Genomic DNA, 19,497 nt, shown 5'->3' with positions numbered 1-19,497 from the left:
TTAACTTTTTAGGTTTGTCTCAAATTCCTTATGTATGGAGTAGTTTCAATATGCAAAATAAATAAAACAATATCAAGTTCTAGAGTTCATTTTCTACAATCTGAGTTTTCTGAGATATTCCTGGGGATTAAGAAATATGGACAAGCAAATCTCAATAGTTCATAAATGGAAGGTTTTGAGTTCTTTCCACACACACATTTACAGAGATACATAGATGCACAATTTCCATTCATATTTTAAATGCTTTAAATGAACTGCAAATATTATTAGAAAATCTTCCTGATTTTTCTTTGTATGAGAAACTGTTCTTGTGCCTGGATTGAAATGCTATTTTGAAATTTTTAGATTTGATTTAGTGCAAAGTGCCGAATTACAGTGTGTTGCTAGACCGTATGCTTCAATAAATATGGGTTCCCTGGAAGGAAACACATTCTTTCTCAGGTAGCAAAATTCTACTTTAACAATTGTTTTTGACAGAGGAAAGTCAGATCACTAAATCTGCGAGGAAGTGACTTTCTACAGATAAGTCTGTCATTTCATACTGGACACGCAATAAAGCAGCAGAGCCATTTCTGTGACATACCAAACACCTGAAGGTTGTACTGCTTCTTATCCACCCCAGCTCTGTTGGAGGCCAGACAAGTATACACAGCGACGTCCGAGACCTGAGCTCTCACAACCCTGAGAAGCAGTTTGATATGGCATTTGATAACTTGATCCCATCCAAACATACACAAGTAAAATAATTACTATTTACAAACAGGTTATACAGGAGACTTTTGTTGAGAAATTTTAGTTATAAAGCTTAGAACCATCTATTACAAAACATAACTGCCTCAAATAACTGCTTCCACAAATGTCATTTGAAAAGGCACAAAAAACATCGAGGGGGTAAATAACTTTCAAATGTGTATTAATAGCAAACAATGGCAACACAAAAATCACACGATCTTAGTATGTATCTTCCTAACATCCTGTCAAAAAATATTTTAGCTAAAATAATACTTCTTGGAAAGATATATGTACCATTAAGTTATCCATGAAAGACCCCTTTCATATAACTTTATTAAATTATGAGAATTTAAATAAGCAAAAACTTTCAATTTTATATTTTTTATTCTTCATTAAAAATCTAATGAAAGACAAAATAGAACAGGAAAAGGTTGGGAAAAAGCATTTCTTAAACACTGTTTAGATGAAAGAAAATTTAACAAATTCAGTTATCTGTTTAGGAAAGTCACATCTGATAAAGCCTGACCTGATGACCTGTCCTGCTGACAGCAACCGAATATGGGAGGAGAGGGGCAGAGGCAGCCCATTCTTCAACCAGTTTATCTGCGGAGGAGGCGTCCCTGTCGCTTTGCATTCAATATTTATTGAAGTGTCGACCAAAGCTATCAGTTTCTCAGCCTCTTCTTTATTACCTCTGATTTTAGGTGGAACTATGCATGCAGAAGAGGAGAGAGAGAGAGAGAGATTGTTGACTCAAATCATTTCAACTGCCCACCATTCTGCTTTCTATCTCAACTGGAAATAACAGTGGTTTTCGATTTAAAAGTCAATGCTCCAGAGACCTGCTGCCTATTATTCAATTCTTAAAGCAGCATGGCGAAAACTGTGTATTTCATATTTACCATAGACATTCAAGTTAAATATTCGGTCTTCTTCTCCAGCAGGGTTGGTAGCCACACATGTGTATTTCCCCATGTCAGATGTATGAGCTCCATAAATGTTCAGTGTGCTGCCGTTCGCGGTTACCCTATGGAAAAGGTCATAGGAGAGGCACTGAGGTTATGCATGTGAGCTTAAATCCAGAAAACCCATTTTGGAGATTTTGTTCTTTAAAAAATACCACCATACAATGATGTCTTCATCTTGGATATAATGGTTTGTATCTATTTCATTAAGTACATGGAAGAGCTAGAAAAATTGATGGAGGTTAAGGACAAGTAACTAAAATTATACGCTAACAGTTGTTATATCCATCATTTCCTTATGAGAAAAAGTGAATATACAGTCAAATCAGGAACTTCCCTATGCCAATTAATGTGAGAGATATCTTCTCAATTAGAATATTATATTTTTAATTATCAATATGAGGTTTGAATTAAATAAAAATATTTTTAAATGCTGGTATAGAAATTGAACACTGCTAAAAACAATTAGAAACAATAAATTATATGTAAAAACCTAACTATAAACCAATGAACCATTTGACACTGGTAATGAGAATTATAATACCATTACTGGACTTAGTGGTACTTTTCTTTTTCAAAATGTAAAATTAAAAATTTGCAAGTTTAAACATACTCTAAACTAAAAAAGCAAATTATCTTGACCAAAGCAAAGTATTAAAGTGACCTTGAAAAGATCTCTTGAAATTACTTTATTTGATCTGCAAATTGTTCTACCTGCAAATCAATATGCAATGGACTAGTGAGCAAAGTGTACATAAAAAATAAGCAAGTTTAGTATGTTAATGTAAGAGAAGTGATAGGCCTTCAGATCCTAGGTACAATTATTATGTAATGTATTTAGGTCCGACCAAGTTTCTTCTACTTGGTCTGGCAGCAGCTTACCTAATGAAAATAATTACATGTTAAGAACTCGGAAATGTTCACTTAAGAAAAATAAAATGTATCATGTACCTCTAAAATATTATTTAGCAATTTACCCAGTGTTTTACAGGAGACAGCTAAATTTTAATGTAAAATGAATACAAAGAAAATAACACTTGTCTGAATTGAGATTGCATGTGTTCAACTTACTGACTGCAAAATATACTCCAAGCTCTTAAAGGTAAAATATTGGGTCAAAATAATAAACTTTCTGATGCATTTAATTGATGCCTACTTACTTGTATAGTTATTCTGGTATGTTTGTGTCATAGAGCTTCATGATGAAATGTACAGTGTAGAATACTGGACTGTCATTCCAAAGGAATTTATTATTGCATGTAGCAAGGGGTTCTCATAACATTATTATTCCATCTTTTTGTGCCAACAGTAACAAATGTCAGCTGAAAGTGGGACTTGGACAAGCCATTATAAGGGATGAACTTGGTTGTGACATTGTACCGTACTGAAAGTAAGCCAAGAGACATGCCATGTGTGCAGGTTGATGGTTTCAGAATTAAAAGTCATACCTAAGATTATTGTAATGGAAGATTTGTCTTAAACATACCGGATTTTTTCTGTTTCACCATTAGTTATAGACTTCCCATTTCTAAGCCACTGAATTGCTGGGGCAGGAATGCCATTTGCATTGCAGATAAGCTCAACATTTTCTCCCAGAAGGACACCGACATCACTTGGAATTTCAGCACCAGCAACACTTGGAGGAACTATGGAGGTACAGTTACCAGTTTCATTAACAAGGATATATAGTCTAATGAGCACAATGTAATGGCAGAACATGCCATTTCCCAATCATATTCTTCCTAGATTAAGATCAGACTATTGTTATCTTTAGCAGTTATTCTTAAATGAGCATGATAAAGGAATCAGATCACTTCTATATTCTTGGTGTATCTGCAAATAGATCTACCTCATGGCCAAATGGAATCATTCTTGATTAAAGAATGATTAGATTCCTACAGTAGATTCTTGATAGTTTATAATTAGTATAGTTCAGGAGAAGCTATTTTATAAAATGTTGCCATAAAGGCCTGAGGAAAGTATCTAAGGACTCTCCATTAACTTGTTTAACAAGGCATATAATTTTCATGATCCAGGAGCCTCTGTTCTCTTTCATTAAGTCATTTTTGGTTTGTGCCTTAATGTAGTGATCAAGAAATAATAAATAATAAAGAGATTAATGGTATGAGACAGAAACACATTGTATATGTGCTGCCAAAGAGAGCACCAGACAGAAACACATTGAACTCCGATTCTGTTAAAGAGATGTGACTGCGGCAGCCCACATTAGCTCATGGGGGCCAATTTTGCACATATTCCTTACTCTCTGTTCAGCGATATCATGTTGGTAGTTGGAATTAGGCTGTGGTGGTCATACTCTACCAAGAAACTAGAGATGGTCTGTTACAAATCAGGATGCTTTGTTTGGAGAATGAACTGTTAAACATCAACACACAACTGCATAATTGTTCCAAGTATCTCTTTAATCATCCACATGATAATAACTAGAGTAAATTTACACAATTTAGAGTACTCAAGAAGTCAAGTCTGTAAGAATGTTAATGACACTCCCCATAAAGTAGGTATAATATGTGAGTATGACAAGCACTGAAATAGATCCTATGTGCATATGTGATCTCTAGTCTTAAGACGCAGAGAAAGTCTGATAAAATGTTTGGTCATACAACATACCATATGACTGATACTTAGTATTAACACATTAAACATAACTATACATGCATTTCATGACATTGAATAACTATGTTTCTTTTATGCTTCTGAAATCTCAAGTACCAATAATCATTACAAAGCAATCACAGATGCTCATAAACTTTTTACTTTTCCTTAATTTCAATTATTTTTGGAACTAACTTCAGGAAAGGACACAACAGATATAATATTCACAGTTAAATGCATAATTTAGGAGAAGTTCTTTACCTAGTAACTGTAATAAAATTAGAAAAAAGCTATTTTAATTTAGTTTCAAGTTAGAGTTCCATGTCAACTTCAATATTGAGCCAAAAGTCATACTCAGAAGTTTATTTAACATCAAAAGAGGTAAACTCCCTCTGCTGTAATTAATACTATGCTGGAATATAGTAGGCAGTAATTAAGTATTTGTTTAAGGGATTAATGATCATAATTCTCATCACGAAATTTCATAAAATTCATAATTATTTGAAGTTTACATACTTTCTTGCCTTTTATTGGACCATAGTAGAACTTCATAAATTGGATTTTTCTACACAAAAATTGACTTATAGGTACAGCATGAAAATAAACTGTGCTAGTTTTTAATAAATAAGAATAATTCAATACAATATATTATATGAAGTTAATTAATGAAAAAATAGAGATTTATTCACCTCTTCTTTTCTACAAATACGTCAATTCTCTTGGAAACAGAATGTAGGAAAAAAACAATTGATAAAATTATTGATTATTTAAAGCTATTTTGAGTCAATTACTGTGATCCCAATAAGTACAGTAGTTTGTTCTACAGATGGAATATAACAAAGAAATTAAAAATGAATCATCATGTGTATTACATACCTTGTATCAAAAGAATGTAGTTCTTCTGTGCTTTTCCCTCTATATTTGATGCAATGCATGTATAGTTTCCACCATCTGAAAGCTGAGATCGGGCAATTTGGAGTTTGCTACCCCCAGACAAAATGTGAACCTCAAGCGAGTCAGAGTTTTCTGTAGGTGGAAACAAAGCAAAATAAAAAGAAACTTTCATTTAACATCTCTACAACCCAGGGTAAGAAAGTTTTATTTCATACTATATTTCCTTAAAGTTTTCTCTTTGTACTCTGATTTTAAATGCCAATTTGTTTTTTAAAGAGAAAGATATTCTTTATAAAATGAATAACCATTTTATAATAAGTCCATTTTATAAATTTATATTTCAGTACAATAGGTTTTCTGGAACTAGACACAGCTATGAGCATAATATTGACAATTTCCTAGTTTACAGACATAATGAATTAAGAACAAAGAAAATAGCCACAAAAATGCATAGCTCTGTTACCTATAGGCTTGTGGTTCTTTAACCATGTTATCATGGGAGGTGGGATCCCAGTGGCGTCACATGTCAGGGTCACTGGATTACTTATTGTCTCCACAACTACTTCTCCTTCAGGCCCTTCAATACTGGGGGGTACTGTAAAGAGACAAGAAAATTATGTGTCCTCATTAGTTAATTCAGGACACTTTCTTTCATTTGCATATCTGGGGGAAAAAGAGTTGTATTAGAGGCAGATGCTCACCATATACATTGAGGTGGAAATTTTTATCATCTCGTCCTGCTACATTTATAGCTCTACATACATACTGGCCTGTGTCAGATACCTAAAAGAAAAAGATACTATTGTATGTGCTCCATTAAGTTACAGATGACCAATCACACTGTTTGTAGATTAAATCATCAGTCATCTTTATGTTCAAATGTCCCACTTCTAATTGCCTTCTGCAATCCTGCCACTTTATTTTTTAATGAAAATAAGGTCAATGCCATTGCCTATGTATTCTTTAACCAACATCATTTTTCACTGTAGTAAGAGAAGTATGTGACATCCAGTTATCTCTTCCACAACCCCACCAAAGAGTCTCAATGACAAGCAAGAATAAAAGATGCACCTCAGCTTTCTTGATGTGTAGCATTTGTCCATCAGCTAAAATCTCCACGTGAGTAGACTCTGTTATTATCCGCCCATTCTTATACCAGGTGATGACTGGAGGTGGGACAGCATTTGACTCACATTCCAATGACACCAAAGTTCCCTCTCTCACATTAACTACAGAAAGAGACTCACTGTCATGATCCTTAATGCTTGGAGGTACTAAGGGAAGAAAATAAAAAACAAGAAAAAAATCTTAGTAAGTTCCTCAGACAAAAATACTGAGTACTAGTTTTGAAATGAAATAATATCACCAAGAGAGCGAAAACAAACCATAAACAGTCAGGGAGACCTTTTTCCTCTTTTCACCAGCTTGGTTGATAGCTATACAAGTGTATTCACCACCATCAGATATTTTGGCTCGTATAATCTGTAGGGTTCTACCACCTGTGGGCAAATGTAATGTAAAATGATGTTATAGCAGTGGGTCTAATAACTAATTTATCACTACAGTAAATGAAAAAATATGTAATTTTCCTTACAGTAAAATTTATATAGAAGTACCCATATTTATTTATTTTTTTTTTTTCCTGGTACCAGGAATCGAACTCACGACCTCGCACTTGCCAGGCAGGCACTGTGCCACGGAGCTAAATCCCCAGCCCCTACATAGCCATATTTAAAATAAAATAATTGAACCAATTTTTTAAAAAATATCAATTCTAGTTTCTTATAAAGAAAGGCATTCAGAACTTTTTCTCTCTAATAAGTAACATGGATAGTTAAAGTATTTGATGTAGGTTTCCATGAGCAGAGATATACTGCACCTAAAATATGTTTATAAGTGTTTTCTACATTTAAATTTTCCACAGAACAGAAGTGATTGTCTCTCTTTAGTTTATGATCTCATTATCATCTATCTATCCAACTACCCATTTCTTTCCAATTTTTCTATCTATATTATCTGCCTATGTTTATCATTATCTATCTATCATCTATCATCTTTCAATCATTTACATCTGTCCTCAAGAAGCATTGAGATTGATTAAAGCATCAAGCAAATTTATACAGTGAAAGTACTATTTAACACCTATTTAACTCACAACTGTTTAACTGTTCTGTTTCTAAATTTCATCGTTTGTAGGAAGATACTTTGCTGTTGAACATTTACACTAAAATTGATCATGAAAATCTATACAGGGGCTGGGGATTTAGCTCAGCGGCAAAGCGCCTGCCTGGCAAGCGCAAGGTCGTGAATTCGGTTCCCGGTACCGGAGAAAAACCAAAAAAAAAAAAAAAAAAAAAATCTATACAGTGACTGTCATGTTCCCAGCTCAGTAAAGAGGTATTTAGTGTGAACAAATAAAGAGAGAAAGAGGAAAGAGGAAGAGGAAAAGGAAAAAAGAGGAAAGAGGAAGTTGTAATGCCATCTGTCTTAAAATAAAGGAAAAGGAGAATATTTGGCTTGCTGTATAAGAATAAGTTCCTTACCAGGCACAATGAGAGCATTTGTGTTTGGTTTGATAGGCTGTTCATTCTTGAGCCAGCTGAGATCAGGAGGTGGAAACCCAGAGACTTCACAGGTCAAAGAGATGAAATTGTTCACGACAACAGTGAGATTTTCAGGATTAGGACCAATTATACTTGGAGGAACTGTAAAAGTATGTACATTAAAATTGAAATATGATGTTACCAGAGATACAGTGTCCAATTTACTAAACATAATTCTACCCAGTATAATCTGCTAAAACACCAAGTGAATGACTCTGTTAGTTATACAGCTGTCTTTGGAAGTTTCCCAATACCTTCATCAAACTCATGTCCATCATGAGTTTTTGTTTTTCTCAACTGACAGTATCAGAATTTTCAAAGTCAGAATTATTTTTTATTTTATTTGTAAAATATACAGGCCAGTTCCTAAAAGGGTTTGGCAGTCCAGCTGGTTTGTCAACTTCAGTGGTTTGGGAGAACCCCAAGGGGTTAGGAAATCACACTTTTTAATGTCTAGGTCCATCATGGAGACCTGACTTTGGGTACCATATCAGGTCACTGGTCTCTGGCTCTGTGATTCTTTTCTCTTGTTCTTTTGCTTTTCTTTCAAGCTGCTATGAACTGAGCAGTTTTGCTCCACTATGTCGTTCTGCCATGTTTCTGTCTTTGAGCCAGGTGATCATGGACTGAACCAACAGAAACCTGAACCAAATTAAACCTCTCCTCTTATAGGCTGTTGGTGTCAGATGTTGTATCCCAATAATAGCAAAGCTGACCAATATAGGAAACTGGTACTGAAAAGTGGGGTTGTTGTTGTGACTATGCATAATCATGTGGTTCAGAGGCCCTTGGAAGTAGTTTGCAGGAGGAAATTGGGAAGTTTTGGAGATATGTGCTAGAGAAGCATAGGATGTTGTAAGCAGAGCTTGATGAGCATTTCTAGTCATAGCTCAGAAGACCAGAATGCTGATAGGAATGCAGACAGCAAGAGTCATGCTCATAAGGTTTTAGATGGTGACTCTCTTAGGAGTTGAACTAACAGCCATGTGTGCTACATTCTCACAAAGAAATTGTCTACAATTTGCCCATGTTCTGAGATTCTGTGGAAGGCCTAATTTAAGAGCACGGAACTAATTAATCTGGAAGAGAAAATGTCAAAGCAACCCAAATTTCAGGCTTTGGCATGAGTCCTATTGGCTGCTTCTGGCCAGATTGATGGTGAGAATTGGAAGAAGCAGAGCAGAAGGATTTGGAAAATTTAAATTGTGCCCCAAGGAGAACCATGTGGAAAATTATGCTAAAGGAGACATGGATGCTGAAGAGCTTAGTGTCATTAAAAAGACATCAAGTACTTTGAATTGCTATAGGAAGAAAGATATGTTGAAAGCATCTAAGGAATCATCAAGACACCATCTACTGCAAGCTGGTTAAAAAAAGTGTAAAGCTTTTTATTTGAGACAGAGCCTATAAACTGTCTGCTCAAGAAGGACCATCCAGGGAATTGGCTCCCCAGGATTCGTTTCACCATGGTCAGCTTCCACACACTCAGAAGCTGCAAAAGCCATGACTACTTCTCACAGTGGTGGCAGACCTTGGCATTGTCTGTGTTATGTAGGTTTTAGAGGTATGTATAAAGCAATAGTTATGGTGTCATTGAGGCTTCCACTCAGGTTTCAAAATAGGCCCAGGTGACTGTGCAATGTGGTGAAAAGAAGGTTTTGGCAATGAGCCAGAGGTGCAGTGGAGACCTCAGGAAGTTAAAGATGTCAGAAACAGAGAATATATGGTGAGTAAAGCTGCAGGTAGTGAGTAGACCCAGTCCAAAAGAGAGGCTATGTGAGCTGCAACCAGCAAGGTCGTGGGATGGGACTGCCCATGCCTGTTGGAACTAACATCTTGCCACCATATTTGGATGCCAGATATGGATTTAATATTTTCCCTGCTGTGTTTCAGTCTTGTTTTGGTCCTATTCTTCTCTATATTCCTATTCCTCTCTTTTGGAATGGGGATATTTACCTAGCAACAGTATATTCGGAATATGTAACTTGATTGTTGAATTTTCAGGGCTTTGCAGCTAAGAGTTTGCCTTGAGTCTCAGAGGAGACTTGTGACTTGGATTTTTGAAAAATGTGGAATTCTTGAGACTTTGCAGCAGGTGCAGGCATGTTGTTGATTGTACACAGAATAGTTATATCATGTTAGAATTGAGACCCTTTATTTAGCTGGGCATTAAATATGGTTTAAGGATACATGTTTGGGTGTCAAATGACAAGGGGTAAAATATGACAATTAAGCTCAGTTGTCAATTTGATTGCCTTCAGAGACACCTTGAAATTAGAACACACTTCTTGGTATGTCTGGATGAACAATGAAGGGGAGTACTATATGTGGCCTATTCTTTGGCACTGTTCCCCTGCTCTACATCCTGACTATATGAACAAGTAGCTTTGCCTGGCCATGTCCTTCCACTATCATGTTTCAGCCCCAGAGCCAGCCAACCATGGACAACTGATCTCTTCATTACCATGAGTGACATTAAACATCTTTTCTTTTAAATTGTGGATATTGGGTATTGTGTTCCAACAAAGGGAAAATTGATGAACACACTGTACAAAAGAAGACCTAATAGTGCTTTTTACAAAGTACATTAGAATAATCTTATTTTTAATGTCGTATTATTATTTAAAGTTTTTATTTTCTTGTTACAGAAATAATGGAGTGAAATTTTAATTTTAGCATTACCTGTTTATCAATAAATCATACCCACTATCTTTAAATGTAAATCAATGATTCCCAAGATAAGCCCAAAACCTTTGAAATAAACAATACTATTACTTATTGTTCACAACCAAAAAACAATTTGAAAAGCAAAAGCAATACAGACAAAAAGTAGATAGAAAAAATGAGATAAACAGTGAAAAGCTACTTATGGACATTAAAACATGCACATGGAACAACTGATGCTTTCTTTATAAGAACATGTACATGGGACGCATAGTGTCATACACACTTGAATGATTTCCTGTAAAGAGTGAGGGAAAAAACAAGCAAGGGGGTAATGTAAAAATGAATGAGTAGATTAATAAATAAAAGTAAAATGGGTCTTGTTAAAACTAACTAAATTGAGACAGTAAAAGTGACACAGAACTTATGAACTCAATTAATAAAACACTACTATTAAGACTAAAACCTTAAAAACTTCTAAAGAAAAACTAAAGTATTAAAAGGACAAAACTTCCTGTTTTTCTTTAATGTCATATGGCTTATAGTTTAATCCAGTAATTAATTTCTGCTATTAACTCATTCATCAAATATTTATTCTGTGCATACTATATTACAGTATGATGCAGTGTTAAAGATGCAATAGACAGTAATTATATACAGAGAATAATTTGGTGGTAAATGACAAACGCATTAAAAGTAACAGGTAACAATTTTTTGAGTGCTTATGTTATGCCAGGCACAGTGCTAAATACTATTCTGACAAATACTACCTTGTTGAATCCTCACATGGTTCATGTGTTAATACAGTTTTTATCCTCTTATTATAAAAGAAGAAGCTGAGACACAGAGAGGTTAGAATCTTGCCTAACATTTTATAAGTTGTTGCTGGAAGAAACAGGTCTGGCTGAAGAGCTCTTCTTCTTCGCCATTGTTCAACACTGCTCAATAATCACGTGTGAAGGGTGTTCATCGGATGAGTGGAGTGACAAAAGGGAAGGAAACTAATTCGGGAATCAGGCAGAGAAAATGACATTTAAGGAATAATTGAAATATGACCAGGAATAAGCAGAAGGGAGAAAATGAGTATGACTTTTAGAACAAAGGCTCAGCAATACTAAGGCTGAAAAGGAGAAAAAACTTGGCCCTTAAAAGCTATCATAACCAGAGTTTAACAAGGAAGGTGGGTATGGGGAGGCAAGAAATTAGAGGACTAAACAAAGATAAGATGGTATAGGGTCTCCCGGACATCATTAATATTGCTGAAATACAGACTAATGAATGGCAAATAAAATAACAGTTTAACCCAAAACTAATTTAAAAGATATTATCTATCTATAGTAGAGATTATGGGTTAGAAAGCTTTAAGAGACCCAAAAAGACCAGTGAGGAGCCTAGTGCTATAGTATGAACAAAAGACTATGGAAGTTATGTCATGGATGGAGTCAGAAATAATCAAGAAAGTGGGTGGATTCCAGAATATTTTGTAGACAGAATCATGAGGACTCATTGGGAGTGAGGGTTAAGGAGTGGGTATACTCAGGGTTGACATCCATTTTTTTCCAGCTTGAACTATGGATGGATATGGTACCTTTTGCTGAGACAGAGATTTCTGGAATAGGAACACTTTTTTCTAAAAAAAAAATTTATTAGTACTTGTGTGCAGCACATAATGGTTATATTCTTCATGAGGAGCTGAAGAGTACACAATACATTTTAATTCTTTTTTACCCCCTACCCTTCTCCCCTCCCTCCATGTTTTGGTCCCCATGGAAGAGAAGCACATTTTTGGAAAATATTTTGAGTTTAGTTTTATATAGATTGTTTGGGGGTCATTAGTAGACATTTGTGTCAGTAAGTACTAAATATTTGGGTAGAAAGATCTGGAGTTCCTGACAGGTAAGTAGATATAGATAAAAATTTGGAAACTATTTGCACATAGCCAGTAACTAAAATTTGGGAGTGCATGACATCATGTAGGAAAAGAGTGGAAGAGAACAAAGTCTGAATCTTTGAAACTAAAGTAAAATAGTCAAGTAGAGGAGAAGGAAGCGGCAGAGGCAAGTAGGAAAGATGGATGAGAAAGGCAAGGTATGTCACAGATACCAAAGGAAAATTTTTAACAAAGATCATGCCTTAGAATGTCAAATGTACAAAAGTAAAAGAAAAGACACAAGATGGAAAGTGCCTACTGGATTTATTAATAAGAGTATAGTTTCATGAACTCTGTGAACAAGTTCAGTGGAGTCAAGAAGGTAGGATTTTGAATTCAGTGATGAGAGGGGAGTAAAGAGATGGAATCGCTTAATATATGTAGCTATTAGGTGATGGAGGCCACTATGAAGCAGCCCTGAGCAGGACTTAATCAACTGGCTTTTCATGTTCACTTGTGAATCTGCCAAAGGCCTAGGCTCTTTGTCTGGAAATGGGTGGTGGACTCATAGTAAGTGAACCTCTGTGAGTCATTAATCCCTACTAAAACCTGTAATGGCAGATGAAACTGGAAAGTCTCACAGAATAAGACAAGCTCTCAGCCAAGACATCTGGATCCGATCTCAACTAGATAAAGACTACCCCTCAGGCATATCACTCCTGGGTTGATTAATTTAATCATTATGAAGGATTAATTTAATACCCTACTTGGAGAAGTTCTTGAGTGATTCCACCCTCCTTGAGTACTCCCCTCCCTTCTGATAACCAAATAAATAGAGGCCACCCAGAGAAGGTCTTGGTTTTAGCCCTGAGAGAATCTCGAATTCTATGAAAGGGCTCTGATTCTCCTGGAGCCCTGAAATCATTCCATTTGCCTCTTTTCATTTAGCCTTTGCCATACACTCATTCAGGAGATTGTGGACCTGATCAGCTCACAATAACTAAGGGGTATTTTTAACCCAGTAATTAGGCAAATTCACTTTGAAATTGAAAAGACAGGGAGGAATGTGGCTGACTGGAAACATTAAGTGTAAGGCAGAACTTTTTAAAGATGGAGGATATAAGTACATTTAAGTTTTGGAAAAGAGCCAGGAAACAATGAGAATTTCAATATTCAAAAGGAGTAGACAGTGAATTTTCAAGGAGGTTATAAGCAGAAACCTAGTCAGGTTAGTTTTTGGCATTTGGAAGGTAAAGGAAAGCATCCTCTTTTGTTGTAATAGGAGATAAGGAAGAAATGGCAGACACATATGTAGGGAGATTTGAAGACAGGGATTTGTGGTAGTTTCTGGCATATGCCTTCTCGCTCCTGTATAAAACAGAGGTGAAAGCATCCACCAGGAGAAAGTAAAGGTAGCTGTTTTACAGTGATTATGCACCACCCCCTCAGTTACTAGTTTAAAGCCCTACCTTCTAGTGCAGCTATTTTTTTAAATTATTATATACAATAATTTTAAAAACGGGTTTCCTAGATTCATACTTTAAAAATCCTGTTCGCTATTATTGCTAGGAAAGTTTGGAGGAAATGAATGCAGACTCCACATATTGACCAACTTAGAAACCAGACAATAAACCTATATAATCTAAAGCATTGTTTCCCTGCTTTTCCCAGAACATCCTAACAAATATTTGTGGAACTGAGCTCTTACCATGAACATTGAGATTAAAATATTTTTTGGCACTTCCAGCTGTGTTCTCAGCAACACACACGTACCTGCCGATATCAGTTATTTGAGCTTCCAAAATCTAAGGGAAAAATAAAGAAATTATAACTGAAATTTTTAATAAAGCAATTTGTAGTGTATTTCATTACTTTTAGGGGAAGGAATACATTTTTTCTATGTAATAGTAGATAGCTATAATAAAAATTGAATTTTGTACATACTACTCTCAATGCTGGCTTTTATTAAACAGGTCCACTAAATAAATATTTACTTATATAATTTCCAAACAGAAGAGGCAAGTTTTATACTCTTGTGCTGTAGTGACTGCAAAATATCCGAAATTATTCCCCCAGTGCCTTGTTTATGCCTCAAGCTATGTGACTTTGATGTTTTTCCCATCCGGAGACAAAGAAAACACGTGGAATTTGTGTTGAGCTTTTGACTGGCTTTGGCTAACAGAATGTGAAGCAAGTGATGATGCATCTTTTCAAACACTAGGGCTGTGTCCTTTTGCTCTCTCTTTTGGAACTCTACCACCATCATGTGGGGAAGCCACGACCAGCTGGCTCGACAGTGAGATTCAGGTGGGACAGCATCAGCCTCATTGCAGCTGAGGTCCTAGATATGTGTATGAGTCCAGACAAGACCATCAAAGCTGCGTGCTCAGTCCACAGATCTCTGCAGGCACTTGAATGAGCCCGGCTGAAACTAGAAATGTGACACAGGCAGCCAGCAGACTTATGAGCTAAAAATAGACGTTTAACACTTTAGTTGTTAAGATTTTAAACGGTTTGTTTCATGCAGCAACAGTTAGCTAATATAGCAGAATGTTTTCTTTATTTCTATGCAGAATTTTCTATCCATTCATTCGTATATCTTTTGGTGCTAGACACAAAAATATTTAAGAATATTGGGAGAGGTTTTATGATCAGTAAGTAGAAATACTGATAAATTTTAGATGATGTTTTGAGAATTCAAGGTTATTTATAGGTAGCAAGCCTGATTCTGTATAATGAACTGTGACATCTGTCCTGTGTGGGATATACTGATATTTTTGTTTAGATTCTTTAACCATAGAACATTATTTATTATATTCAGCTAGCAATTTAATCAATTTGCAATTCTATCAAAGCATTCCTATTATTCCTATACATGCCTAATTTTCTTTTATAACACTTTAATAGAAAAATCTAGACATGTCCATGGATAAAGAACAACCCAGTATATAATTAACCTTTGCTAGTACAGGATATATTTTAATCTATAGGAAACGTTACCCTACTTAGAATGTTCTCAGAAATACATAAAACTGCAATAATGATTTTTTTAAAGGTGGCTTTTATCACATAGTCTATATTGTATTACATTTAAGGGTATAAGTAAAAATAATTTCTAGAAGAATTCATACAAAACTATTACTATTGGTCATTTCTAATGGGGGAATAAAATAGCGATAATTATTTTACATGCTTTTTATAACTAGTTATCTTTATAAAGATGATGCAAACTAATAATTATTTTTAAAAGTCTAAGACACAATTATAAAATTTTAAAAAATATTTTAAAGTCACGCTTTTACCTGTAACATTCTTCCACTAGATAGAAATTTATGATGGTCATCTTCCAGCAAGGGCTTTCCATCTTTCTGCCAGGAATTCTTTGGTGCCGGGCTGCCACTGGATGAACACTCCACCAGGACACTCTCGTTCACCAGCACAGTGACCTCTTCAGGGAGATCGCTATTTGCTCCCTTGATAACTGGTGGCACTGTGAAGTGATAGCAGCAAAGAAATATTGATGCACCATCGCAGCTGGAGCTCTCCTATATTATTTTACCTTTTAACAGTTTTAAAAAATTTGGGATGGTAAGGGAGAAGCAAAACTTGAAGGAGAAATTACCATCTTCAAGTAACATTTTACACTCACAAATTAGAGTTGTGACGAAAGTATTTGAATTTGGGTTTATTCTCTTCCCTCTCTTGTTTACCCCGGGCTAATCCCTCCAGGAGTAGCATTCCTACTTAGCCTAATCCCAGTTCTTCTCCAAAATATTTTGTTTCTCCCTCAATCCGTTCTACTATGCCTTCTGGGTTGGTATGCATGGATATAAGAAACATTTGTACATGGTGATATTTAATACTATTTTGTCATAGAGGTAAACCAGATAAATTACATATCTTAATGTGTATTTGAAATGTTCAGATTTGGTCTTATTTGTAAGGGGATCCTGTGGACTATTCAAGTTGTTCACCGGCCTCAGCATCAATAGTGTCAGCATCACCTGGGAATTGGGTTAGAAATGCAAATTCACAGACCTCAACAGGCATCTCTAAGAAGGACCAAGAAGTCAGCATTTTAGAAAGCTCTCCAAGTGATCTTTAAGCATGCTGAAGTTTGGGAAGTCTAGCTCCAGATTTTCCTGTACATATTCATTAATAGTATAGAATGTACCTACATTCTACACTATAGTAAATATACTAATTTACTAATACTGTAGAATGCAGGTACATGTCACATACATGAAAAATCATGTTATGCATAGAAATTTTTAAAAATGGAAATGTTAAATAAAGAACTCATGCATTGGCTCCTTTTGTAAAAGTAGATATTTAGTTTCAAAATAAATAATCAATCTCTTGTTTTCAAAGTTTAATTATTTTTTGTTTCAGTCTGTTAAAATACCTTCAGCAATCAGTTTACCATAGATGCAGTCTTCTAGTATTTAAGGCTCCAACATTTAAACTGAAATTCTACAAGGAGAACAATCAGCCCCACAAAGAACATGACAGAGTTTCAGTATCGTTTCCATGTGTGAACCTTACATTCAGAGTTATGTGGCTTCTACTGATACCTACTGTGTTTGCTTCTGTGTCCTCAGAACCCCTCACTGGTCAAATAAATAAATTTGGAACTTTTTTTATTTTAAAAATAAAAGGAGGAAAACATTAACAGACGGACAACCTTTTACAAAATAGCAAAAGAATAGCACAGACAATACAGAATTACAAAGTGGTAGGAAATTAACAATGCTCGTTGTATTACATATTGATATCTTCAAAGAGGTTTCTCATGAAAACAGAGACATGCAATATTGATCAATCAAGGACTCATTGACAGTTTCTTTCAGCAAAGAAATAGAAGACAGTACAACAACCATGTTGACTATCCTGTATATGCATACATACAAAATTTTTCCTTTTTTCCCTTCTCTTTTCCCACATCCCAGTTGCCCTTTACCCTTGAGTGTTTTCCTATCCCAAATGTCCATCCACTGAGGATTGGATAAGAAAATTGTACTTTTATACAATGGAATATTACTCAGCTATAAAGAAAGATAAACTCGAGGCCTTAATAGGGAAATGGTCACAACTAGAGACCATACTCATAAGCGAAATAAATCAGACCTTCGTGTGCAAGCACCACATTGTTTCACTAGTGTAAAACCTGAAAGAGTTAATTTAAACTCGGAGGTATGATAGACATTGTGAAACGATAAATTTGGAACTTTGCTGTTCTTTTCTTTTCACCTCTTTTCAGGATTGTTTTGTAAACTGTTCTTTCTTTGTACAGACAACTCTAATTCTTCTATTCCTCCTTCTCTACCATCAGCCCATGAGGTCCCTTCTAGGCGAATTTTTTTCCCTTGCCCAGCTCAGACCCTACAAGTGGGTTGGTCACTTTAGCGATGCTCTGTCATACTGCACATTTTATGCCCTCTCTCACTTTCTGGCACTTCCACAATGCACTTCTGACAGCCCTGTTCCACCCCAGGGGACCATATCACCTTTTTCATATCTGTACTTCTAGGTGATTGTACAAAGCAATAACTGAGCCAAATGGGTCTGACTTCACATGGTCAGCTCCCCTACATTGGCAATTGCTAACAGTCTTTGTTTTCTACAGGAATAATTCCACTCTTGCCACTGTCTCTTACACTCGTATTTAATGAGGAGAATTTAATATTTTCTCTTTGCAAATCTCCTTTTCTTAATACTTTTCTCTCAGTTCAGATCTCTCTAGTTCTCCATGAAAGGCTAATTCGCATCCCTTGGTTCCTTGGTTGCACATTTTCCTGTTCTAGGACCTTGCCTTCTCCACCCCTGAGCTCCTCGCTTCCTCCAAACTTTCCCCCCTTCCATTACATCATTTTCCTTGGTCTATAAGCAAGTTCAAATCTCTTAAGTTAGTTTTCTTCCCCCAACCAGCTGTTGATCCTCAAACACTCTTCTACCTTTCTTCTCCCTCAAAAATGTCTTAGTGTTCTGTATTTTTATTTCCTTGACCTTTCATTACTTGTTGAATTTTTATCCTTTTCCCCTCTGTGGCTTTGCAGGACACAGCACCATCTAAATTGATCTCTTGGATTGCACCAATGCCTTTTTAGTTTCAAAGCCAAGTGGCCTCTCCTCAGTTTCTACTTTCCTAAACTCATTTTAGCATCTAATACTAAAACCTACTTCTTGGTACCATTTCTATGCCTCTGATTCTGGAACACAGCTGTTCACTGATATCCACTAACTTCTTAGATAGTGCTCTTCTAACTCTCTTTTCCTTTCTGTTCTAATTATAAGTGATTCATCATTTATCTTCTTTTCATACCCCACTACATAATCGTTTTGTTGGAAACTTTGGCTTTGACTGTCACCTGTTTGTAAATAACTGTCAAATCTACATTCTTATAGATCTAGATTCTTTTTCTGATACAGAATTTCTTACCTCCAACTTCCCTTTCAACATTTTACCCAAGTTCCCTGGAACTATATCAAATTCAACAGCTCTGAAACAGAATTGATTTCTTTCCTTCCCTCCCTAATCATTTTGATTTTTTTAGGTCTTATACTTATATTCTTGATACCATTTTCTCAGTCACCCAGGATAAAAAATATCAGCATTCCTTTACACATTGAGTGAGGTGCCTAATAGTTCATATCACTTAATTACTTCCTCTATAAAATCTTTCATTCTGATCTCTTCCTATGTATCCACACTGATTTTGTAGCTCAGCCTCTCCCAATGCAAGCATTTATTTTTAGTAACATCATGTGTCTTTTCCCTTACAGAAGCAGTGCTGCTTCTACTGTCTGTACGTAGTCTCAGATGGAGATGACTCTGGCTCGAGTGGGCATATGAACCAGGCTCTATCAATGAGAACACTGTAATTTCTGGATGTCTGAAACTGGCTCAGAGATGAACAATATGATTCACACTTGGCCAACTGAAATTCTAGATCTTCAATTATACATATGTACCTGGATGGAAAACTGGGGTATAAGCCTGAACTGCTAGGGACCACCTTCTTTTCAAGGTGATTACTACCCAAGAGGGATGTTAATAAATAAACAGAGAATCAAGAGAAAATTAAAAAGGTAAAGTCTGGTTGACCAATTTGGAGCCATACAATTAAGATGTGTTAGGAGCCAGATCTACCCC

At 35.7% G+C, this 19,497-nt stretch overlaps 1 protein-coding gene across 3 annotated transcripts in view; it reads right to left on the bottom strand.

Moving 5' to 3' along the window:
* Nucleotides 1–19,497, bottom strand: part of Hmcn1 (hemicentin 1) — a 393,676-nt gene that overhangs the window by 80,346 nt on the left and 293,833 nt on the right. For all 3 annotated transcript variants that reach the window (XM_005375081.2, XM_013521738.1, XM_013521742.1), the window contains 12 exons: nucleotides 15,647–15,834; nucleotides 14,053–14,149; nucleotides 7,751–7,912; nucleotides 6,593–6,706; nucleotides 6,279–6,481; nucleotides 5,909–5,990; nucleotides 5,671–5,802; nucleotides 5,190–5,339; nucleotides 3,184–3,343; nucleotides 1,635–1,759; nucleotides 1,259–1,442; nucleotides 584–681 (listed from right to left, as the gene is read on the bottom strand). In XM_005375081.2, the coding sequence (XP_005375138.1) occupies nucleotides 584–681; nucleotides 1,259–1,442; nucleotides 1,635–1,759; nucleotides 3,184–3,343; nucleotides 5,190–5,339; nucleotides 5,671–5,802; nucleotides 5,909–5,990; nucleotides 6,279–6,481; nucleotides 6,593–6,706; nucleotides 7,751–7,912; nucleotides 14,053–14,149; nucleotides 15,647–15,834 (1,695 nt within the window). The remainder of the gene's footprint in view (nucleotides 1–583; nucleotides 682–1,258; nucleotides 1,443–1,634; nucleotides 1,760–3,183; nucleotides 3,344–5,189; nucleotides 5,340–5,670; nucleotides 5,803–5,908; nucleotides 5,991–6,278; nucleotides 6,482–6,592; nucleotides 6,707–7,750; nucleotides 7,913–14,052; nucleotides 14,150–15,646; nucleotides 15,835–19,497) is intronic.

Source organism: Chinchilla lanigera, unplaced genomic scaffold (genome assembly GCF_000276665.1).
Source record: "Chinchilla lanigera isolate Chin_1 unplaced genomic scaffold, ChiLan1.0 scaffold00005, whole genome shotgun sequence".
Classification (NCBI taxonomy): domain Eukaryota; kingdom Metazoa; phylum Chordata; class Mammalia; order Rodentia; family Chinchillidae; genus Chinchilla; species Chinchilla lanigera.
Note: the sequence above shows the minus strand (reverse complement) of the source record. Positions and strands in the feature narration are given on the sequence as shown.